The following is a 19,770-nucleotide window of genomic DNA, read 5'->3' as shown; positions in this document are numbered from 1 at the left end:
TATATATGCTATACTATACTATACTATACTATACTATACTATACTATACCATACTACTATAATATACTGTCTCCTCCAATCAGAGTAATGATGGTTGTGTCTCATCCAATCAGAGTAATGATGGTTGTGTCTCATCCAATCAGAGTAATGATGGTTGTGTCTCGTCCAATCAGAGTAATGATGGTTGTGTCTCGTCCAATCAGAGTAATGATGGTTGTGTCTCCCCCAGCCAGAGGACGCGCACCTTGGGGTGTTCTGTGACCTGATGGGGGTCCCCCCTGGGGACATGTCCCACTGGTTGTGTCACCGCAAGCTCAGCACGTCCACAGAGACCTACGTGAAGACGGTGTCCCGCGGCGACGCGCTGAACGGCCGCAACGCCCTGGCCAAGACGCTGTACGCCAGGGTGTTCAGCTACGTGGTGGAACACGTCAACAAGGCCCTGATGGCCAGCAGGTGGCAGCACTCCTTCATTGGCATCCTGGACATCTATGGGTGAGTTAAACATCCTGGACATCTATGGGTGAGTTAGAGGATGGACATCTATGGGTGAGTTAGACATTCTGGACATCTATGGTGAGTTAGAGGATGGACATCTATGGGTGAGTTAGACATTCTGGACATCTATGGGTGAGTTAGAGGATGGACATCTATGGGTGAGTTAGAGGATGGACATCTATGGGTGAGTTAAAGGATGGACATCTATGGGTGAGTTAGACATTCTGGACATCTATGGGTGAGTTAGAGGATGGACATCTATGGATGAGTTAGAGGATGGACATCTATGGGTGAGTTAGACATCCTGGACATCTATGGGTGAGTTAGACATCCTGGACATCTATGGGTGAGTTAAAGGATGGACATCTATGGGTGAGTTAGAGGATGGACATCTATGGGTGAGTTAGACATCCTGGACATCTATGGATGAGTTAGAGGATGGACATCTATGGGTGAGTTAGAGGATGGACATCTATGGGTGAGTTAGAGGATGGACATCTATGGGTGAGTTAGACATTCTGGACATCTATGGGTGAGTTAGAGGATGGACATCTATGGGTGAGTTAGACATCCTGGACATCTATGGGTGAGTTAAAGGATGGACATCTATGGGTGAGTTAGACATTCTGGACATCTATGGGTGAGTTAGAGGATGGACATCTATGGATGAGTTAGAGGATGGACATCTATGGGTGAGTTAGACATCCTGGACATCTATGGGTGAGTTAGACATCCTGGACATCTATGGGTGAGTTAAAGGATGGACATCTATGGGTGAGTTAGAGGATGGACATCTATGGGTGAGTTAGACATCCTGGACATCTATGGATGAGTTAGAGGATGGACATCTATGGGTGAGTTAGAGGATGGACATCTATGGGTGAGTTAGAGGATGGACATCTATGGGTGAGTTAGACATTCTGGACATCTATGGGTGAGTTAGAGGATGGACATCTATGGGTGAGTTAGACATCCTGGACATCTATGGGTGAGTTAAAGGATGGACATCTATGGGTGAGTTAGAGGATGGACATCTATGGGTGAGTTAGAGGATGGACATCTATGGGTGAGTTAAAGGATGGACATCTATGGGTGAGTTAGACATTCTGGACATCTATGGGTGAGTTAGAGGATGGACATCTATGGATGAGTTAGAGGATGGACATCTATGGGTGAGTTAGACATCCTGGACATCTATGGGTGAGTTAGACATCCTGGACATCTATGGGTGAGTTAAAGGATGGACATCTATGGGTGAGTTAGAGGATGGACATCTATGGGTGAGTTAGACATCCTGGACATCTATGGATGAGTTAGAGGATGGACATCTATGGGTGAGTTAGAGGATGGACATCTATGGGTGAGTTAGAGGATGGACATCTATGGGTGAGTTAGACATTCTGGACATCTATGGGTGAGTTAGAGGATGGACATCTATGGGTGAGTTAGACATCCTGGACATCTATGGGTGAGTTAAAGGATGGACATCTATGGGTGAGTTAGAGGATGGACATCTATGGGTGAGTTAGAGGATGGACATCTATGGGTGAGTTAAAGGATGGACATCTATGGGTGAGTTAAAGGATGGACATCTATGGGTGAGTTAGAGGATGGACATCTATGGGTGAGTTAGAGGATGGACATCTATGGGTGAGTTAGAGGATGGAAATCTATGGGTGAGTTAGAGGATGGACATCTATGGGTGAGTTAGAGGATGGACATCTATGGGTGAGTTAGAGGATGGACATCTATGGGTGAGTTAAAGGATGGACATCTATGGGTGAGTTAGAGGATGGACATCTATGGGTGAGTTAGAGGATGGACATCTATGGGTGAGTTAGAGGATGGACATCTATGGGTGAGTTAGAGGATGGACATCTATGGGTGAGTTAAAGGATGGACATCTATGGGTGAGTTAGAGGATGGACATCTATGGGTGAGTTAGAGGATGGACATCTATGGGTGAGTTAGAGGATGGAAATCTATGGGTGAGTTAGACATTCTGGACATCTATGGGTGAGTTAGAGGATGGACATCTATGGGTGAGTTAAAGGATGGACATCTATGGGTGAGTTAAAGGATGGACATCTATGGGTGAGTTAGAGGATGGACATCTATGGGTGAGTTAGAGGATGGACATCTATGGGTGAGTTAAAGGATGGACATCTATGGGTGAGTTAGAGGATGGACATCTATGGCTGAGTTAGAGGATGGACATCTATGGGTGAGTTAGAGGATGGACATCTATGGGTGAGTTAGAGGATGGGCATCTATGGGTGAGTTAGAGGATGGACATCTATGGGTGAGTTAGACATCCTGGACATCTATGGGTGAGTTAGAGGATGGACATCTATGGGTGAGTTAGAGGATGGACATCCATGGGTGAGTTAGAGGATGGACATCTATGGGTGAGTTAGAGGATGGACATCTATGGGTGAGTTAGACATCCTGGACATCTATGGGTGAGTTAGACATCCTGGACATCTATGGATGAGTTAGAGGATGGACATCTATGGGTGAGTTAATGGCATCTGGACATCTATGGTCAGTTACAGCAGTGGTTCTCCACCTGTGGGTTGAAACAGCTGATGACCTCCACTGTCATTTCTGTTTTTTCCTCCGGGTTTGAAACGTTCGACGTCAACAGTTTTGAACAGTTGTGCATCATGTTATATGTGTGTTAATATCTTAGTTAACATGGTTAGTAGGTTAACAGTGTGTTAATGTATAGTATTAATAGGTTAGTTAACAGGTTAGTAGGTTAACAGTGTGTTAATGTATAGTATTAATAGGTTAGTTAACAGGTTAGTAGGTTAACAATGTGTTAATAGGTTAGTTAACAGGTTAGTTAACATGGTTAGTAGGTTAACAGTGTGTTAATGTATAGTATTAATAGGTTAGTTAACATGGTTAGTAGGTTAACAGTGTGTTAATGTATAGTATTAATAGGTTAGTTAACAGGTTAGTAGGATAACAATGTGTTAATAGGTTAGTTAACAGGTTAGTATGTTAACAATGTGTTAATAGGTTAGTTAACAGGTTAGTAGGTTAACAATGTGTTAATAGGTTAGTTAACAGGTTAGTAGGTTAACAGTGTGTTAATGTATAGTATTAATAGGTTAGTTAACAGGTTAGTAGGTTAACAATGTGTTAATAGGTTAGTTAACAGGTTAGTAGGATAACAATGTGTTAATAGGTTAGTTAACAGGTTAGTAGGTTAACAATGTGTTAATAGGTTAGTTAACAGGTTAGTAGGTTAACAGTGTGTTAATGTATAGTATTAATAGGTTAGTTAACAGGTTAGTAGGTTAACAGTGTGTTAATAGGTTAGTTAACAGGTTAGTAGGTTAACAGTGTGTTAATGTATAGTATTAATAGGTTAGTTAACAGGTTAGTAGGATAACAATGTGTTAATAGGTTAGTTAACAGGTTAGTTAACAGGTTGGTAGGTTAACAGTGTGTTAATGTATAGTATTAATAGGTAGGTTAGTTAACAGGTTCTGTTAATAGGTTAGTTAACAGGTTAGTTAACAGGTTGGTAGGTTAACAGTGTGTTAATGTATAGTATTAACAGGTTAGTTAACAGGTTGGTAGGTTAACAGTGTGTTAATGTATAGTATTAATAGGTTAGTTAACAGGTTAGTAGGTTAACAGTGTGTTAACTCATTCGTAGTTTACGGCCGTAAAGCCCGTTAATTTCTCTATGTCTTTCACTGCCGGCTTCTCCTACCGGTTAACGTGGGCGCTCGTCCAGTTCCCATCGTGCGTGATCGGACACTGCTATGCATCGTGTGTTCGCGTATTCCATCAGCTTCTCAAATCCGTTGAAACTTTTTCAATTGATCAATAAGTTCTCCATCTGTAAGCCGCGGAGTTCAGACAGAAAGCTTACGGGCCAAAATAGAGGACGGACTTCCGCTTCCGGTTCAGGGACTCCAATGTTAAGTTGTCCGCTCAATAATAAGTCCGTGTAGAAACCGATCACGGAGCATTAGTTCCGGCCTATTTTAGTTCGGCTTCGATAAAAAAAATGTTTTTAATTAATTTTTATTACATTTACGGGTTCTACGGGCATGGCAGAGAAGGGGTACAAAGGGGTATTTTGAGGGCAGAGTTTGAGTTAATGTATAGTATTAATAGGTTAGTTAACAGGTTAGTAGGTTAACAATGTGTTAATGTATAGTATTAATAGGTTAGTTAACAGGTTAGTAGGTTAACAATGTGTTAATGTATAGTATTAATATGTTAGTTAACAGGTTAGTAGGTTAACAATGTGTTAATGTATAGTATTAATATGTTAGTTAACAGGTTAGTAGGTTAACAATGTGTTAATAGGTTAGTTAACAGGTTAGTAGGTTAACAGTGTATACAATGTGTTAATGTGTTTCCTCTCAGGTTTGAAACGTTCGACGTCAACAGTTTTGAACAGTTCTGCATCAACTACGCCAACGAGAAGCTGCAGCAGCAGTTCAACCTGGTAGGGGTTTTCTGAATTTGCTGTTATATTTAATCACATGGTAGGAGCATTCTGATTGGCTCTTATATTTAACCACATGGTAGGAGCATTCTGATTGGCTCTTATATTTAATCACATGGTAGGATCATTCTAATTGGCTCTTATATTTAATCACATGGTAGGAGCATTCTGATTGGCTGCTGTATTAAACTGTTAGATCAGGGTGATGCCACAAGTCCGGGGTGCTGCAGAATACTTTGATAATATCTTTATTAAATCTTTTTGCCAAAAATAGCAGATCTACAAGCACACGCAATGCAACACGTTAAGAGCTATCTGATATATTTGGCAAATGCTCCCCCCAGAATGAGGAAAGTTATTTTCAATCTGTCTAATAATGGAAACAGATATTCTGACACGTTTCCTTGTGTCATAAACTGTATCTCAGGGGAAAAGATTGACATATTTATGTAGAGTAACGTGATATCAATGTAATATGATAATAATCTAATCTAATATGAAATAAACTGTAGAGTATGTGATATCAATGTAATATGATAATAATATAATCTAATATGAAATAAACTGTATCTCATATGTATGTAGAGCAATGTGATATCAATGTAAGGTGCTTAATGTGGATGAAAATGTTTTTTACAGGCTGACCTGAGACCAACGTGTCCAGTTCAGTAGATTAAGAACAGTCTCTACATAACAAACAGTTCAGTAGATTCAGAACAGTGTCTCTCATAGTAAACAGTTCAATAGATTCAGAACAGTCTCTACATAGTAAACAGTTCAGTAGATTCAGAACAGTGTCTCTCATAGTAAACAGTTCAGTAGATTCAGAACAGTGTCTCTCATAGTAAACAGTTCAGTAGATTCAGAACAGTGTCTCTCATAGTAAACAGCTCAATAGATTCAGAACAGTGTCTCTCATAGTAAACAGCTCAATAGATTCAGAACAGTGTCTCTCATAGTAAACAGTTCAGTAGATTCAGAACAGTGTCTCTCATAGTAAACAGTTCAATAGATTCAGAACAGTCTCTACATAACAAACAGTTCAGTAGATTCAGAACAGTCTCTACATAACACACAGTTCAGTAGATTCAGAACAGTGTCTCTCATAACAAACAGTTCAGTAGATTCAGAACAGTCTCTACATAACAAACAGTTCAGTAGATTCAGAACAGTGTCTCTCATAACAAACAGTTCAATAGATTCAGAACAGTCTCTACATAACAAACAGTTCAGTAGATTCAGAACAGTGTCTCTCATAACAAACAGTTCAGTTGATTCAGAACAGTCTCTACATAACAAACAGTTCAGTAGATTCAGAACAGTGTCTCTCATAACAAACAGTTCAATAGATTCAGAACAGTGTCCCTGCAGATCAAACAGACGTGTTTAAGGACAGAAAGCGTTCACAGCCATGATCTGACAGAGGAACTCAGAATAAATAAGAACAAAGTCAAATAGCTTGTGGACTTAATGGTGGATTTCTGGTTTACCCGGTCGGGTAGCAGTTTAAAGTGATATTTAGCCGCTCTGCTGTTTAAAGGGATATTTCACTGTTTACCCCGTCTGGTATAGCAGTGTAAAGTGATATTTCACTTCATTTAAAGGAATATTTCACTTCATTAAAAGGGATATTTCACTTCATTTAAAGGGGTATTTCACTTACACTTTTATATATTTTTATTGTTGATTCGTCACCTTTAAAACGAGGTACAGCTTGTAAGGATCTGGCATTTGTGGAATGAGCAACACAGCCAAACATGTGGTAGTGCCCCTCGAAAGATTTTCAAAATAGCCTGGCAGGCCTGCAATACTGTTCTTTTGGTGTTCACCTTTGTTGCTTTGTTCATTGAATGATTGCACTCTTTGATGTTAAGCTCAGTGTCAGGGAAGCCCAAAACGACAGTAAATGCCAGCAGAACAGTATTGCAGGCCATTTTGGCAACATTTTGGTCGGCTTTACCCACACGTTTGGCTGTGTAGCTCCTGCCTCGAAATGGGCTGTACCTCCTTGTAAAGGTGACAAATCATGCGATGCCTTCCAGGTGTTTAAGGTTTGTTTGATTCATTATTTTGATATTAATGTCATTGAAAACAACCGTCCTTTGTTCTTTTCACTGAAATTGTCCTTATAATGCATGAGGAGACGTGTTTTTCTATTATTTTCTATTTGTTCTTTTGTATTTAGAAAACACTGGATGGGGAAAGAGGACAAAAAGCATCCTTGGTTTTATCAAAAGACCAAGTGCGACCCCAAGTGGTCAACGTCTGTTACTACTGGCCCAGTGTGAACTATATAAAATAAGTGTTTACATGAGTTGAATACTCTTTCAGATTACATTTTTTTTATTTTATTTTCTAATTTAGGCTAGATCAGATCTCAGGTGGTGGGCAGTCGCCTAGGCCAATGTACTGAAAGTACATTTTTGTCAGGAGATATTATTGGTTGTTCTGATATTTTATTATGTGGCCCAATTTGAAAAAGGTTTGTACACTTCTGGTCTATGTGGTGTGTGTATCTGAGAACACAGACATTTATAGAGTCTATGTGTACTTCACTAATAATAATACTAATGTGGTGTAAAGCATGTGTTTAAACTAGAACAAGAAGAAGACATGTCAGAGGACATAAACTGGACATTAATGGAGTGGAGTGGTGTGGTGTGGTGTGGTGTGGTGTGGTGTGGTGTGGTGTGGGGTGTAGCATGTGTTTAAACTAGAACAAGAGGAGTACATGTCAGAGGACATCAACTGGACGTTGATTGACTTCTACGACAACCAGCTGTGCATCGGTCTGATAGAAGACCGGATGGGAATCCTGGATTTACTGGATGAGGAGTGTAAGGTAAGGAACAACCTTCTTTATTTCAACTAAAACCTTCTCTATTCACTAAAACCCTCTATACTTAAACCTTCTTTATATTCACTAAAACCCTCTATACTTAAACCTTCTTTATATTCACTAAAACCCTCTATACTTAAACCTTCTTTATATTCACTAACACCCTCTATACTTAAACCTTCTTTATATTCACTAAAACCCTCTATACTTAAAGTAAACTGTCTTTATCCCCTGAAACCCTCTAATAGCTGGGAGGGCATTCGGCCAAAATCATCGTGCACTTGGTGATACATATTTGATTTTTGGTATGGTGTTGGGTATTTACAAAACCCTTCACCAAATATAGAGTAAAAATGTGGGGCAGAGGTTCTGAAAGGCATCCAGGGAGTGGACGGACGGACACACGGACAGACAGACAGACAGGGCTGAAGCCTTTCGGCCTGGCGGAGACAACCTTAAAGGCAGTGACTTCTCTTCTTGTTTCAGATGCCTAAAGGCAGTGACTTCTCTTCTTGTTTCAGATGCCTAAAGGCAGTGACTTCTCCTCTTGTTTCAGATGCCTAAAGGAAGTGACTTCTCCTCTTGTTTCAGATGCCTAAAGGCAGTGACGTCTCCTGGGCTCAGAAACTCTACAACACACTGTTGAAGCAAAACGTTCACTTTGACAAACCCAAGATGTCCAACACCGCCTTCATCATCCAACACTTTGCTGACAAGGTACCAGATTACATTAATCTGACATGGTAGATTACATATTCTACTGATATAATATGTTATTTCTACTCTAGTGAGAGATTACATTGTTTCTACTGGCTGTAAGAATGAACCCAGAATGTCCAACTCATCGCTGACAATACGTCTGATAAATAATTACTTTTTTGATGATATCTGATTTTTCGATATCAGGCGATACCGATAAATGCAACCAACCCTAATGTCAGGTAACCTCCTGTCTAATTCTCAACCTGTTCAGCGCGTTAGGGATATTTTAACTCATTTCCCACTGACAGTTTTTATAATTCAGAAATGCTGATTTTCACGGATATTTTTACCTTATTTTGAAGGACCCACAGAAGTAATAGGCGTGACCACGATGAGTAACAGGATGTTTGTATCATCCAACGATCATGTTTTCTTTGTTCTTTAGAAATGCTTTGTTAAGAAAGAAAAAACGTCTTTGGAGGATTTGGATGATCTGGGAGTAGAATCCTAGATAATCTTTCTGAATTCTATAGCTTTTGTCTGAATGGAAAACCATCTCCTGAAGGATCATGGGAAAGTGAGTCCCTGCACTACTGAAGGGTTTATGAGATCTGATATCTGATATTAAACACTACTGCAGGATGTATCAGATCTGATATCTGATATTAAACACTACTGCAGGATGTATCAGATCTGATATCTGATATTAAACACTACTGCAGGATGTATCAGATCTGATATCTGATATTAAACACTACTGCAGGGTGTATCAGATCTGATATCTGATATTAAACACTACTGCAGGATGTATCAGATCTGATATCTGATATTAAACATTACTGCAGGATGTATCAGATCTGATATCTGATATTAAACATTACTGCAGGGTGTATCAGATCTGATATCTGATATTAAACACTACTGCAGGATGTATCAGATCTGATATCTGATATTAAACATTACTGCAGGATGTATCAGATCTGATATCTGATATTAAACATTACTGCAGGGTGTATCAGATCTGATATCTGATATTAAACACTACTGCAGGATGTATCAGATCTGATATCTGATATTAAACACTACTGCAGGATGTATCAGATCTGATATCTGATATTAAACACTACTGCATGGTGTATGAGATGTGATATCTGATATTAACCCTCTAAGGCCCACTGTTGTAATATTACAACGTTTGTATTTTATCCAAATAAAGGTTTAAATCATTTTATTTTAGCTCCCCCTACCACCTAAACATCACCATTGGATTCTATTGTTTAGTATTACAATGCCATTGGCCACAATATTTGCATATAAATACCCCCCACAGGGGCTGACATTCACACCCGCCACACCCGCTATTCCAGAGTTTTGACGAACAACATCTCACTTTTTCATGGAAGCTATTCCTCAGAAAAACATAAGTAAAATGCCTGTACTATTTTTTTTTGGTGATCATTAGAATGTCTAGAACATGTACATATGTTATTATTGTGAAAAATATCCCCCATAAATTAGAGCATGATTTATGATTTTTGATTTATGGCTATAAAATCTTTCAAAAACATTTTTTTTAAAAACATTACATTTTCCTCTTATTGGGACTCCTACAACACCATCTGATTTTTTTCAATTTTTTATTTCAAGTATTTCTATATTTGGGCCTTAGAGGGTTAAACACTACTGCATGGTGTATGAGATCTGATACCTGATATTAAACATTACTGCAGGATGTATCAGATCTGATATCTGATATTAAACATTACTGCAGGGTGTATCAGATCTGATATCTGATATTAAACATTACTGCAGGATGTATCAGATCTGATATCTGATATTAAACACTACTGCATGGTGTATGAGATGTGATATCTGATATTAAACACTACTGCAGGATGTATCAGATCTGATATCTGATATTAAACACTACTGCAGGGTTTATCAGATCTGATATCTGATATTAAACACTACTGCAGGGTGTATCAGATCTGATATCTGATATTAAACACTACTGCAGGGTGTATCAGATCTGATATCTGATATTAAACACTACTGCAGGATGTATCAGATCTGATATCTGATATTAAACATTACTGCAGGATGTATCAGATCTGATATCTGATATTAAACATTACTGCAGGATGTATCAGATCTGATATCTGATATTAAACACTACTGCAGGATGTATCAGATCTGATATCTGATATTAAACACTACTGCAGGGTGTATCAGATCTGATATCTGATATTAAACACTACTGCAGGGTGTATCAGATCTGATATCTGATATTAAACACTACTGCAGGATGTATCGGATCTGATATCTGATATTAAACACTACTGCAGGGTGTATCGGATCTGATATCTGATATTAAACACTACTGCATGGTGTATGAGATGTGATATCTGATATTAAACACTACTGCAGGGTGTATCAGATCTGATATCTGATATTAAACACTACTGCAGGATGTATCAGATCTGATATCTGATATTAAACACTACTGCAGGATGTATCAGATCTGATATCTGATATTAAACACTACTGCAGGATGTATCAGATCTGATATCTGATATTAAACACTACTGCAGGGTGTATGAGATCTGATATCTGATATTAAACAATGAACAGACCGATTGGACTTGTTACATTGTTGATGATGTGTTGCCAGGTGGAGTACCAGTGTGATAATATGTTATTGATACGTTAATGAGGTGGAGTATCAGTGTGATAATAATATGTTAATAATATCTTTAATATTATGTTAATGAGGTACAGTACCAGTGTGATAATATGTTAATATTATGTTAATGAGGTGGAGTATCAGTGTGATTATAATATGTTAATAATATGTTAATATTATGTTAATGAGGTGCAGTACCAGTGTGATAATATGTTAATATTATGTTAATGAGGTGCAGTACCAGTGTGATAATATGTTAATATTATGTTAATGAGGTGCAGTACCAGTGTGATAATATGTTAATATTATGTTAATGAGGTGCAGTACCAGTGTGATAATATGTTAATATTATGTTAATGAGGAGCAGTACCAGTGTGATAATATGTTAATATTATGTCAATGAGTTGCAGTACCAGTGAGATAATATGTTAATGATATGTTAATATTATGTTAATGAGGTACAGTACCAGTGTGATAATATGTTTTTAATGAGGTACAGTACCAGTGTGAAAATATGTTAATGATATGTTAATATTATGTTAATGAGGTGGAGTATCAGTGTGATAATATGTTAATGATATGTTAATGAGGTGGAGTATCAGTGTGATAATATGTTAATAATATGTTAATATTATGTTAATGAGGTGCAGTACCAGTGTGATAATATGTTAATGATATGTTAATGAGGTGGAGTATCAGTGTGATAATATGTTAATAATATGTTAATACTAGAAAAGAAAATTTCTAAGATATTTTAAGTGTGCCTGCAGCTCGCTAAGTCTGTGCAACCTTGTGTAGCGGTTGGTGTTAGCATTAGCGTTACATTTTTTAACATTAGCATTTTTTGCATAAGCTTTAACATTATGGTTCTTCATATGACACCACCCACATGTCTGTACGACAAACAGATCACGAGATAAAGGGTCACTTCCTGTTTGGTGAGGGGCACTTCCTGTTTGGCGAAATAGGAGGTTAATGACTCTTAATCAAGTCATTTGATGACACCCACGCGTCTGTACGACAAACAATTCATGAGATATAGGGTGACTTCCTGTTTGGTGACGGGCACTTCCTGTTTGGCAAAATAGGCCCCAATTAAGGTTAAGGACTCTTAATCAAGTCATTTCACACCACCCGCGCATCTGCACGACAAACGGTTCACGAGATAAAGGGTCACTTCCTGTTTGGTAAGGGGCACTTCCTGTTTGGCAAAATAGGCCCTAATTAAGGTTAAGGACTCTTATTCTTGTCATTTGACGCAACCCGCGCATCTGTACGACAAATGGTTCACGAGATCAAGGGTCACTTCCTGTTTGGTGAGGGGCACTTCCTGTTTGGCGAAATAGGCCCCAATTAAGGTTAAGGACTCTTAATCAAGTCATTTGATGCCATCTACGCGTCTGTACGACAAACGGTTCACGAGGTAAAGGGTCACTTCCTGTTTGGTGAGGGGCACTTCCTGTTTGGCGAAATAGGCCCCAATTAAGGTCATGGACGATTAATGAATTAAAGCTGCAAGCAGCGATGACCGGGGCCTCGCAGCTCTACGCACGTCACAAGGCCAGCAGCCAATCAGAAACCAAACAGGAAGTCAGCCATTTCGACTAATTAGTGGCGTTTTGGCATATTTTTGGCCGTTATCACGGGTCGCACTTTAACGACAACGTTTTTTGAGAAAAAAAAATTTTTGAGAGAAAAAAAACAATTTTGAGAAAAAAAAATTTTGAGAAAAAAAAATTTCTGAGAAAAAAAAATTGAGAAAAAAAAAATTTTTGAGAAAAAAGAATTTTTTTGAGAAAAAAAATTTTTTTGAGAAAAAAAGTTTTTTGAGAAAAAAAAAATTGAGACATTTTTTTTTTGGAGAAAAAACATTTTTTTTTTTTCAAAACATTTTTTTTTCTCAAATTTTTTTTTTTCTCAAAAAACTTTTTTTCTCTCAAATTTTTTTTTCTCAAAAAACTTTTTTTTCTCAAAAAACTGTCGTTAAAGTGCGACCCGTGATAACGGCCAAAAATGTGCCAAAACGCCACTAATTAGTCGAAATGGCTGACTTCCGGTCGTCCATGACCTTAATTGGGGCCTATTTCGCCAAACATGAAGTGCCCCTCACCAAACAGGAAGTGACCCTTTACCTCGTGAACCGTTTGTCGTACAGACGCGTAGATGGCATCAAATGACTTGATTAAGAGTCCTTAACCTTAATTGGGGCCTATTTCGCCAAACAGGAAGTGCCCCTCACCAAACAGGAAGTGACCCTTGATCTCGTGAACCATTTGTCGTACAGATGCGCGGGTTGCGTCAAATGACAAGAATAAGAGTCCTTAACCTTAATTAGGGCCTATTTCGCCAAACAGGAAGTGCCCCTTACCAAACAGGAAGTGACCCTTTATCTCGTGAACCGTTTGTCGTGCAGACGCGCGGGTGGTGTGAAATGACTTGATTAAGAGTCCTTAACCTTAATTGGGGCCTATTTTGCCAAACAGGAAGTGCCCCTCACCAAACAGGAAGTCACCCTATATCTCATGAATTGTTTGTCGTACAGACGCGTGGGTGTCATCAAATGACTTGATTAAGAGTCATTAACCTCCTATTTCGCCAAACAGGAAGTGCCCCTCACCAAACAGGAAGTGACCCTTTATCTCGTGATCTGTTTGTCGTACAGACATGTGGGTGGTGTCATATGAAGAACCATAATGTTAAAGCTTATGCAAAAAATGCTAATGTTAAAAAATGTAACGCTAATGCTAACACCAACCGCTACACAAGGTTGCACAGACTTAGCGAGCTGCAGGCACACTTAAAATTTCTTAGAAATTTTCTTTTCTAGTTATGTTAATGAGGTACAGTACCAGTGTGATAATATGTTAATTATATGTTAATATTATGTTAATGAGGTGCAGTACCAGTGTGATAATATGTTAATTGCGACCGTCAGGGAGCAGTTTACTATGAAAACCTCCACCGGCCGTCCGTCCGTCGGTCGGTCGGTCGGTCGGTCGGTCGGTCGGTCGGTCGGTCACACGTCACACGTCACACCTTTGCCCTGCTCATATCTCCGCATCAGTATATAGGGCTTGTTTGTTTATTGTATGACATCACGCCACATCATCAGCTGTGGACTCTGTGATGTCATCGTATCGCATCAGTATATAGGGCTTGTTTGTTTATTGTATGACATCACGCCACATCATCAGCTGTGGACTCTGTGATGTCATCGTATCTCCATATATGGCCATCTCCGTATATGGAGATATAAGTCGTCCATGCCCAAGTATGGGCTGGTGAGGTCAGACTTTGTATGATGCGTAGGTTATCTCCATATATGGAGATTCAACATTCCAGGCAATGCTCTCTTCCCTGGTGAGAATTGCCCCTTTATATAGGGCTTGTTTGTGTATTGTATGACATCACGCCACATCATCAGCTGTGGACTCTGTGATGTCATCGTATCTCCATATATGGCCATCTCCGTATATGGAGATATAAGTCGTCCATGCCCAAGTATGGGCTGGTGAGGTCAGACTTTGTGTGATGCGTAGGTTATCTCCATATATGGAGATTCAACATTCCAGGTGTAACTATGGCTACCCGTATGACGTGAGAGGTGGAGGTTGTGATATTTGTGGAGATAAGCGACCAACGGTCGCTTATCTCCCGATTAGGGAGTCTTACTGGTATTATGTTAATGAGGTACAGTACCAGTGTGATAATATGTTAATGATATGTTAATATTATGTTAATGAGGTGGAGTATCAGTGTGATAATATGTTAATGATATGTTAATATTATGTTAATGAGGTGGAGTATCAGTGTGATAATATGTTAATATTATGTTAATATTATGTTAATGAGGTGGAGTATCAGTGTGATAATATGTTAATAGTATGTTAATGAGGTACAGTACCAGTGAGATAATATGTTAATGATATGTTAATATTATGTTAATGAGGTGGAGTATCAGTGTGATAATATGTTAATGATATGTTAATATTATGTTAATGAGGTGCAGTACCAGTGTGATAATATGTTAATATTATGTTAATGAGGTACAGTATCAGTGTGATAATATGTTAATGATATGTTAATATTATGTTAATGAGGTGGAGTATCAGTGTGATAATAATATGTTAATGATATGTTAATATTATGTTAATGAGGTGGAGTATCAGTGTGATAATATGTTAATATTATGTTAATGAGGTACAGTACCAGTGTGATAATATGTTAATAATATGTTAATGAGGTACAGTATCAGTGTGATAATATGTTAATGATATGTTAATATTATGTTAATGAGGTGGAGTATCAGTGTGATAATATGTTAATATTATTTTAATGAGGTGGAGTATCAGTGTGATGGATTCCTAGAGAAGAATAAAGACACAGTGAACGAAGAGCACATCAACCTGTTGAAGACCAGTAAGGTAAATATTATTAAGTAAAGTAAAAGTATTCATTCAATCTGCTGGTTTTAGTGAGTGCATGGCTTTGGCTCTCTAGTGCCACCATGTGGCCAGTTTCCATTTGGGTGTAATAATATGAAACACACAAAGGGCTGTATTATATTATGATTGTCTTCAGTACCAGCTCTTCGTAACATCTCCGACTCCGACCACCAAACCTTTCGTCTGAGAGTTCTGACTTTCCAACGTGCAACTTTCCGATCTCTAATTCAGGGTAATGCTTTTCAGCAGATGCGAGTGACGTCATTTTGTAGTTGAACCGGACCTTTACGACGAAAAGTTTGGTGGTCGGAGACAGTATGGACATGCATAAAAGCTGGTACTTAAGATAATCAAAATAGAGCCGGAAGGCTGCCTATTTTGCACTTTCATAAACACTGAAATCATTCTGTAGTCAAGCTTCAGTGATGGTGTTGTGTTGCAGTGGGACTTCTTATTGGTTCTTCTGGATGATGAATCCAAGGCTCCTCCACCCTTATCTTCATCTCCATCATCATCAAAGACAGCCCGCTCTGGTCCAGCTCAGAGAGCTCATAAGAAGAGTGTTGGACTGCAGGTCAGTTCCCTGTTTACACACTGGTTGCATTCATTAAAGGGGAAGACCATCCATTTTCAATGTCTGTAACTAACTATTAACTATTAATATGCCTTAGAGGAGTGTGGAAATTAAACGAAAAAAAAGTTCCCCACCTTCTCTGTTGCTTAGAACTGGAGGATTGATTTTGGGGTTTGTATTGCAAATCGAAATTGGTGGTCTTCCCCTTAAGTCAGTAGCTTCTGCCGGGGTTTTTCAGTGTTTTTACCAGATTTTAGGGGTTAGCAACACTAGCTGCAGAAAGTTTAAACTAACAGACTCTTATAAAGCCATTAACCCTAACCCCAGTTCGAGAAGTAGTCGAATCAGTTTGTTTTGGGAGGTTTGGAGCGTAGTCTTTACTGGCTTTTTGATGTTGGAGTACCAGGAGGTGCAAGCATAGTCAGAGACTGAATGAGGGCCCCAGCAAGAGTCCTGAGGGCACTCTTGTTGACAAAGGGAATCTCCTTCTTTGATTTACTTTTTTGATCACCATTGTTGCCATGCTGTCCCCTGACAGGTATTTGTCAAGAATAAAGGGTTAAGGTTAACCCTTAAACAGTATTTATTAATGAATGTAATGTATTTCAGTTCAAACAGTCACTCCACCTTCTGATGGAGATCCTGAACAGCACCACCCCTCACTACATCCGCTGCATCAAACCCAACGACGACAAGGCTGCCTTCATGTGAGTCTGTTAACCCAACACATTAACCCAACACATTAACCCAACATCTAACCCAACATCTAACCCAACACATCAACCCAACATCTAACCCAACACATTAACCCAACATCTAAAAGTGGAGATGGTGGTGGACTTCAGGAGGGACCCAGCCCTGCCCCCTCCCATCATGCTGGAAGGCATCCAGGTGAACTCTGTGGAGTCCTTTAAGTTCCTGGGGATGATCATCTCCAGGGATCTGAAGTGGGAACTGAACATCAATACCCTCCTGAGAAAGGCCCAGCAGAGGATGTACTTCCTTCGGCAGCTGCGGAATTACAGACTGTCGAGGTCCATGATGACCCAGTTCTACACGGCCATCATCGAGTCCATCCTCACCCACTCTATCATCACTTGGTTCCCCGCTGCATGCGCAAAAGACCTGGTCAAGCTGAAGCGGGTGATACGCTCTGCGGAGAGGGTGATTGGCCGTCCCCTGCCCTCCCTCAAGTCCCTGCACGACTCCAGGGCGCTGAGGAGGGCAAGAAAAATCATGGCGGACCCCTCCCACCCTGGCCACGGCCTCCTCACCCTGCTTCCCTCTGGGAGAAGGATGCGGCATCTGGGGGCCAAGACAGAGCGCCACAAAAACAGCTTTTTCCCCTCAGCCGCCAGGCTGCTCACTGACGCTGGTTTCCCTTCTTCCCTTGCCCCCTATGGATACCAGAACTATGACTTTTGCACTACTGGACTGAACACTACTGCACTTTACTATAATATATTTATTTTATTTATTTTCTTGCACGGTGTTGTTTGTGTTGTTGGTTTCGTTTCATGTTATATGTGAAAAAAGGAATGTTTGAATGCACACGAAACAAATGTGTGTTGCCGAAACAAATTCCTATGTGTTCTACACAATGGTAAATAAAGGAATCTGAATCTGAATTGACTGATTGATTCATTGATTCATTGATTCATTGATTCATTGATTGATAGATAAATAATGGGACATGTTATATTTAGGTTTTCCAGTGTATGGTTAGTAATTAGGGTGACCGTCACTCTAAATCTAACGTGTTGTGGTGATGTTCCAGATTGAACCCAGAGTGGTGCATTGATAACATATATAACATGGTATCGTTCCAGATTGAATCCAGAGTGGTGCATTGATAACATATAACATGGTATCGTTCCAGATTGAATCCAGAGTGGTGCATTGATAACATATATAACATGGTATCGTTCCAGATTGAACCCAGAGCGGTGCATTGATAACATATATAACATGGTATCGTTCCAGATTGAACCCAGAGTGGTGCATTGATAACATATATAACATGGTATCGTTCCAGATTGAACCCAGAGCGGTGCATTGATAACATATATAACATGGTATCGTTCCAGATTGAACCCAGAGCGGTGCATTGATAACATATATAACATGGTATCGTTCCAGATTGAACCCAGAGCGGTGCATTGATAACATATATAATATGGTATCGTTCCAGATTGAACCCAGAGCGGTGCATTGATAACATATATAACATGGTATCGTTCCAGATTGAACCCAGAGTGGTGCATTGATAACATATATAACATGGTATCGTTCCAGATTGAACCCAGAGCGGTGCATTGATAACATATATAACATGGTATCGTTCCAGATTGAACCCAGAGCGGTGCATTGATAACATATATAACATGGTATCGTTCCAGATTGAATCCAGAGCGGTGCATTGATAACATATATAACATGGTATCGTTCCAGATTGAACCCAGAGTGGTGCATTGATAACATATATAACATGGTATCATTCCAGATTGAACCCAGAGCGGTGCATTGATAACATATATAACATGGTATCGTTCCAAATTGAATCCAGAGCGGTGCATTGATAACATATATAACATGGTATCGTTCCAAATTGAATCCAGAGCGGTGCATTGATAACATATATAACATGGTATCATTCCAGATTGAATCCAGAGCGGTGCATTGATAACATATATAACATGGTATCGTTCCAGATTGAACCCAGAGTGGTGCATTGTTAACATATAACATGGTATCGTTCCAGATTGAATCCAGAGCGGTGCATTGATAACATATATAACATGATATCGTTCCAGATTGAACCCAGAGTGGTGCATTGTTAACATATAACATGGTATCGTTCCAGATTGAATCCAGAGTGGTGCATTGATAACATATATAACATGGTATCGTTCCAGATTGAACCCAGAGTGGTGCATTGATAACATATATAACATGATATCGTTCCAGATTGAACCCAGAGTGGTGCATTGTTAACATATAACATGGTATCGTTCCAGATTGAATCCAGAGTGGTGCATTGATAACATATATAACATGGTATTGTTCCAGATTGAATCCAGAGTGGTGCATTGTTAACATATAACATGGTATCGTTCCAGATTGAATCCAGAGTGGTGCATTGATAACATATATAACATGATATCGTTCCAGATTGAACCCAGAGTGGTGCATTGATAACATATATAACATGGTATCGTTCCAGATTGAACCCAGAGTGGTGCATTGATAACATATATAACATGGTATCGTTCCAGATTGAACCCAGAGCGGTGCATTGATAACATATATAACATGGTATCGTTCCAAATTGAATCCAGAGTGGTGCATTGATAACATATATAACATGGTATCGTTCCAGATTGTAGCATTTGTGGTATCGTTCCAGATTGAATCCAGTCAGAGTGGTGCAGCAGCTCAGAGCCTGTGGCATCCTGGAGACCATCCGCATCTCTGCTGCTGGATTCCCTTCCAGGTAACACCTTAAATATAAAACTACATTAAATATACCTTAAAACTACATTTAAACCACCT

At 39.2% G+C, this 19,770-nt stretch overlaps 1 protein-coding gene across 1 annotated transcript in view; it reads left to right on the top strand.

The window, feature by feature from the left end:
• The window catches only part of LOC308293618 (unconventional myosin-Va-like), a gene marked incomplete at both ends in the record, with an annotated part of 67,949 nt that overhangs the window by 35,183 nt on the left and 12,996 nt on the right, over positions 1-19,770 (top strand). Inside the window, 8 exons of the mRNA XM_080736213.1 lie at positions 230-495; positions 4,894-4,975; positions 7,677-7,817; positions 8,406-8,531; positions 15,540-15,623; positions 16,087-16,218; positions 16,828-16,925; positions 19,625-19,711. Of these exons, the coding sequence (XP_080592339.1) occupies positions 230-495; positions 4,894-4,975; positions 7,677-7,817; positions 8,406-8,531; positions 15,540-15,623; positions 16,087-16,218; positions 16,828-16,925; positions 19,625-19,711 (1,016 nt within the window). The remainder of the gene's footprint in view (positions 1-229; positions 496-4,893; positions 4,976-7,676; positions 7,818-8,405; positions 8,532-15,539; positions 15,624-16,086; positions 16,219-16,827; positions 16,926-19,624; positions 19,712-19,770) is intronic.

The sequence above is a fragment of the Nannobrachium achirus genome (genome assembly GCF_963921795.1).
Source record: "Nannobrachium achirus genome assembly, chromosome: 11".
NCBI lineage: Eukaryota > Metazoa > Chordata > Actinopteri > Myctophiformes > Myctophidae > Nannobrachium > Nannobrachium achirus.
This window is presented reverse-complemented; position numbering and strand designations above follow the sequence as displayed.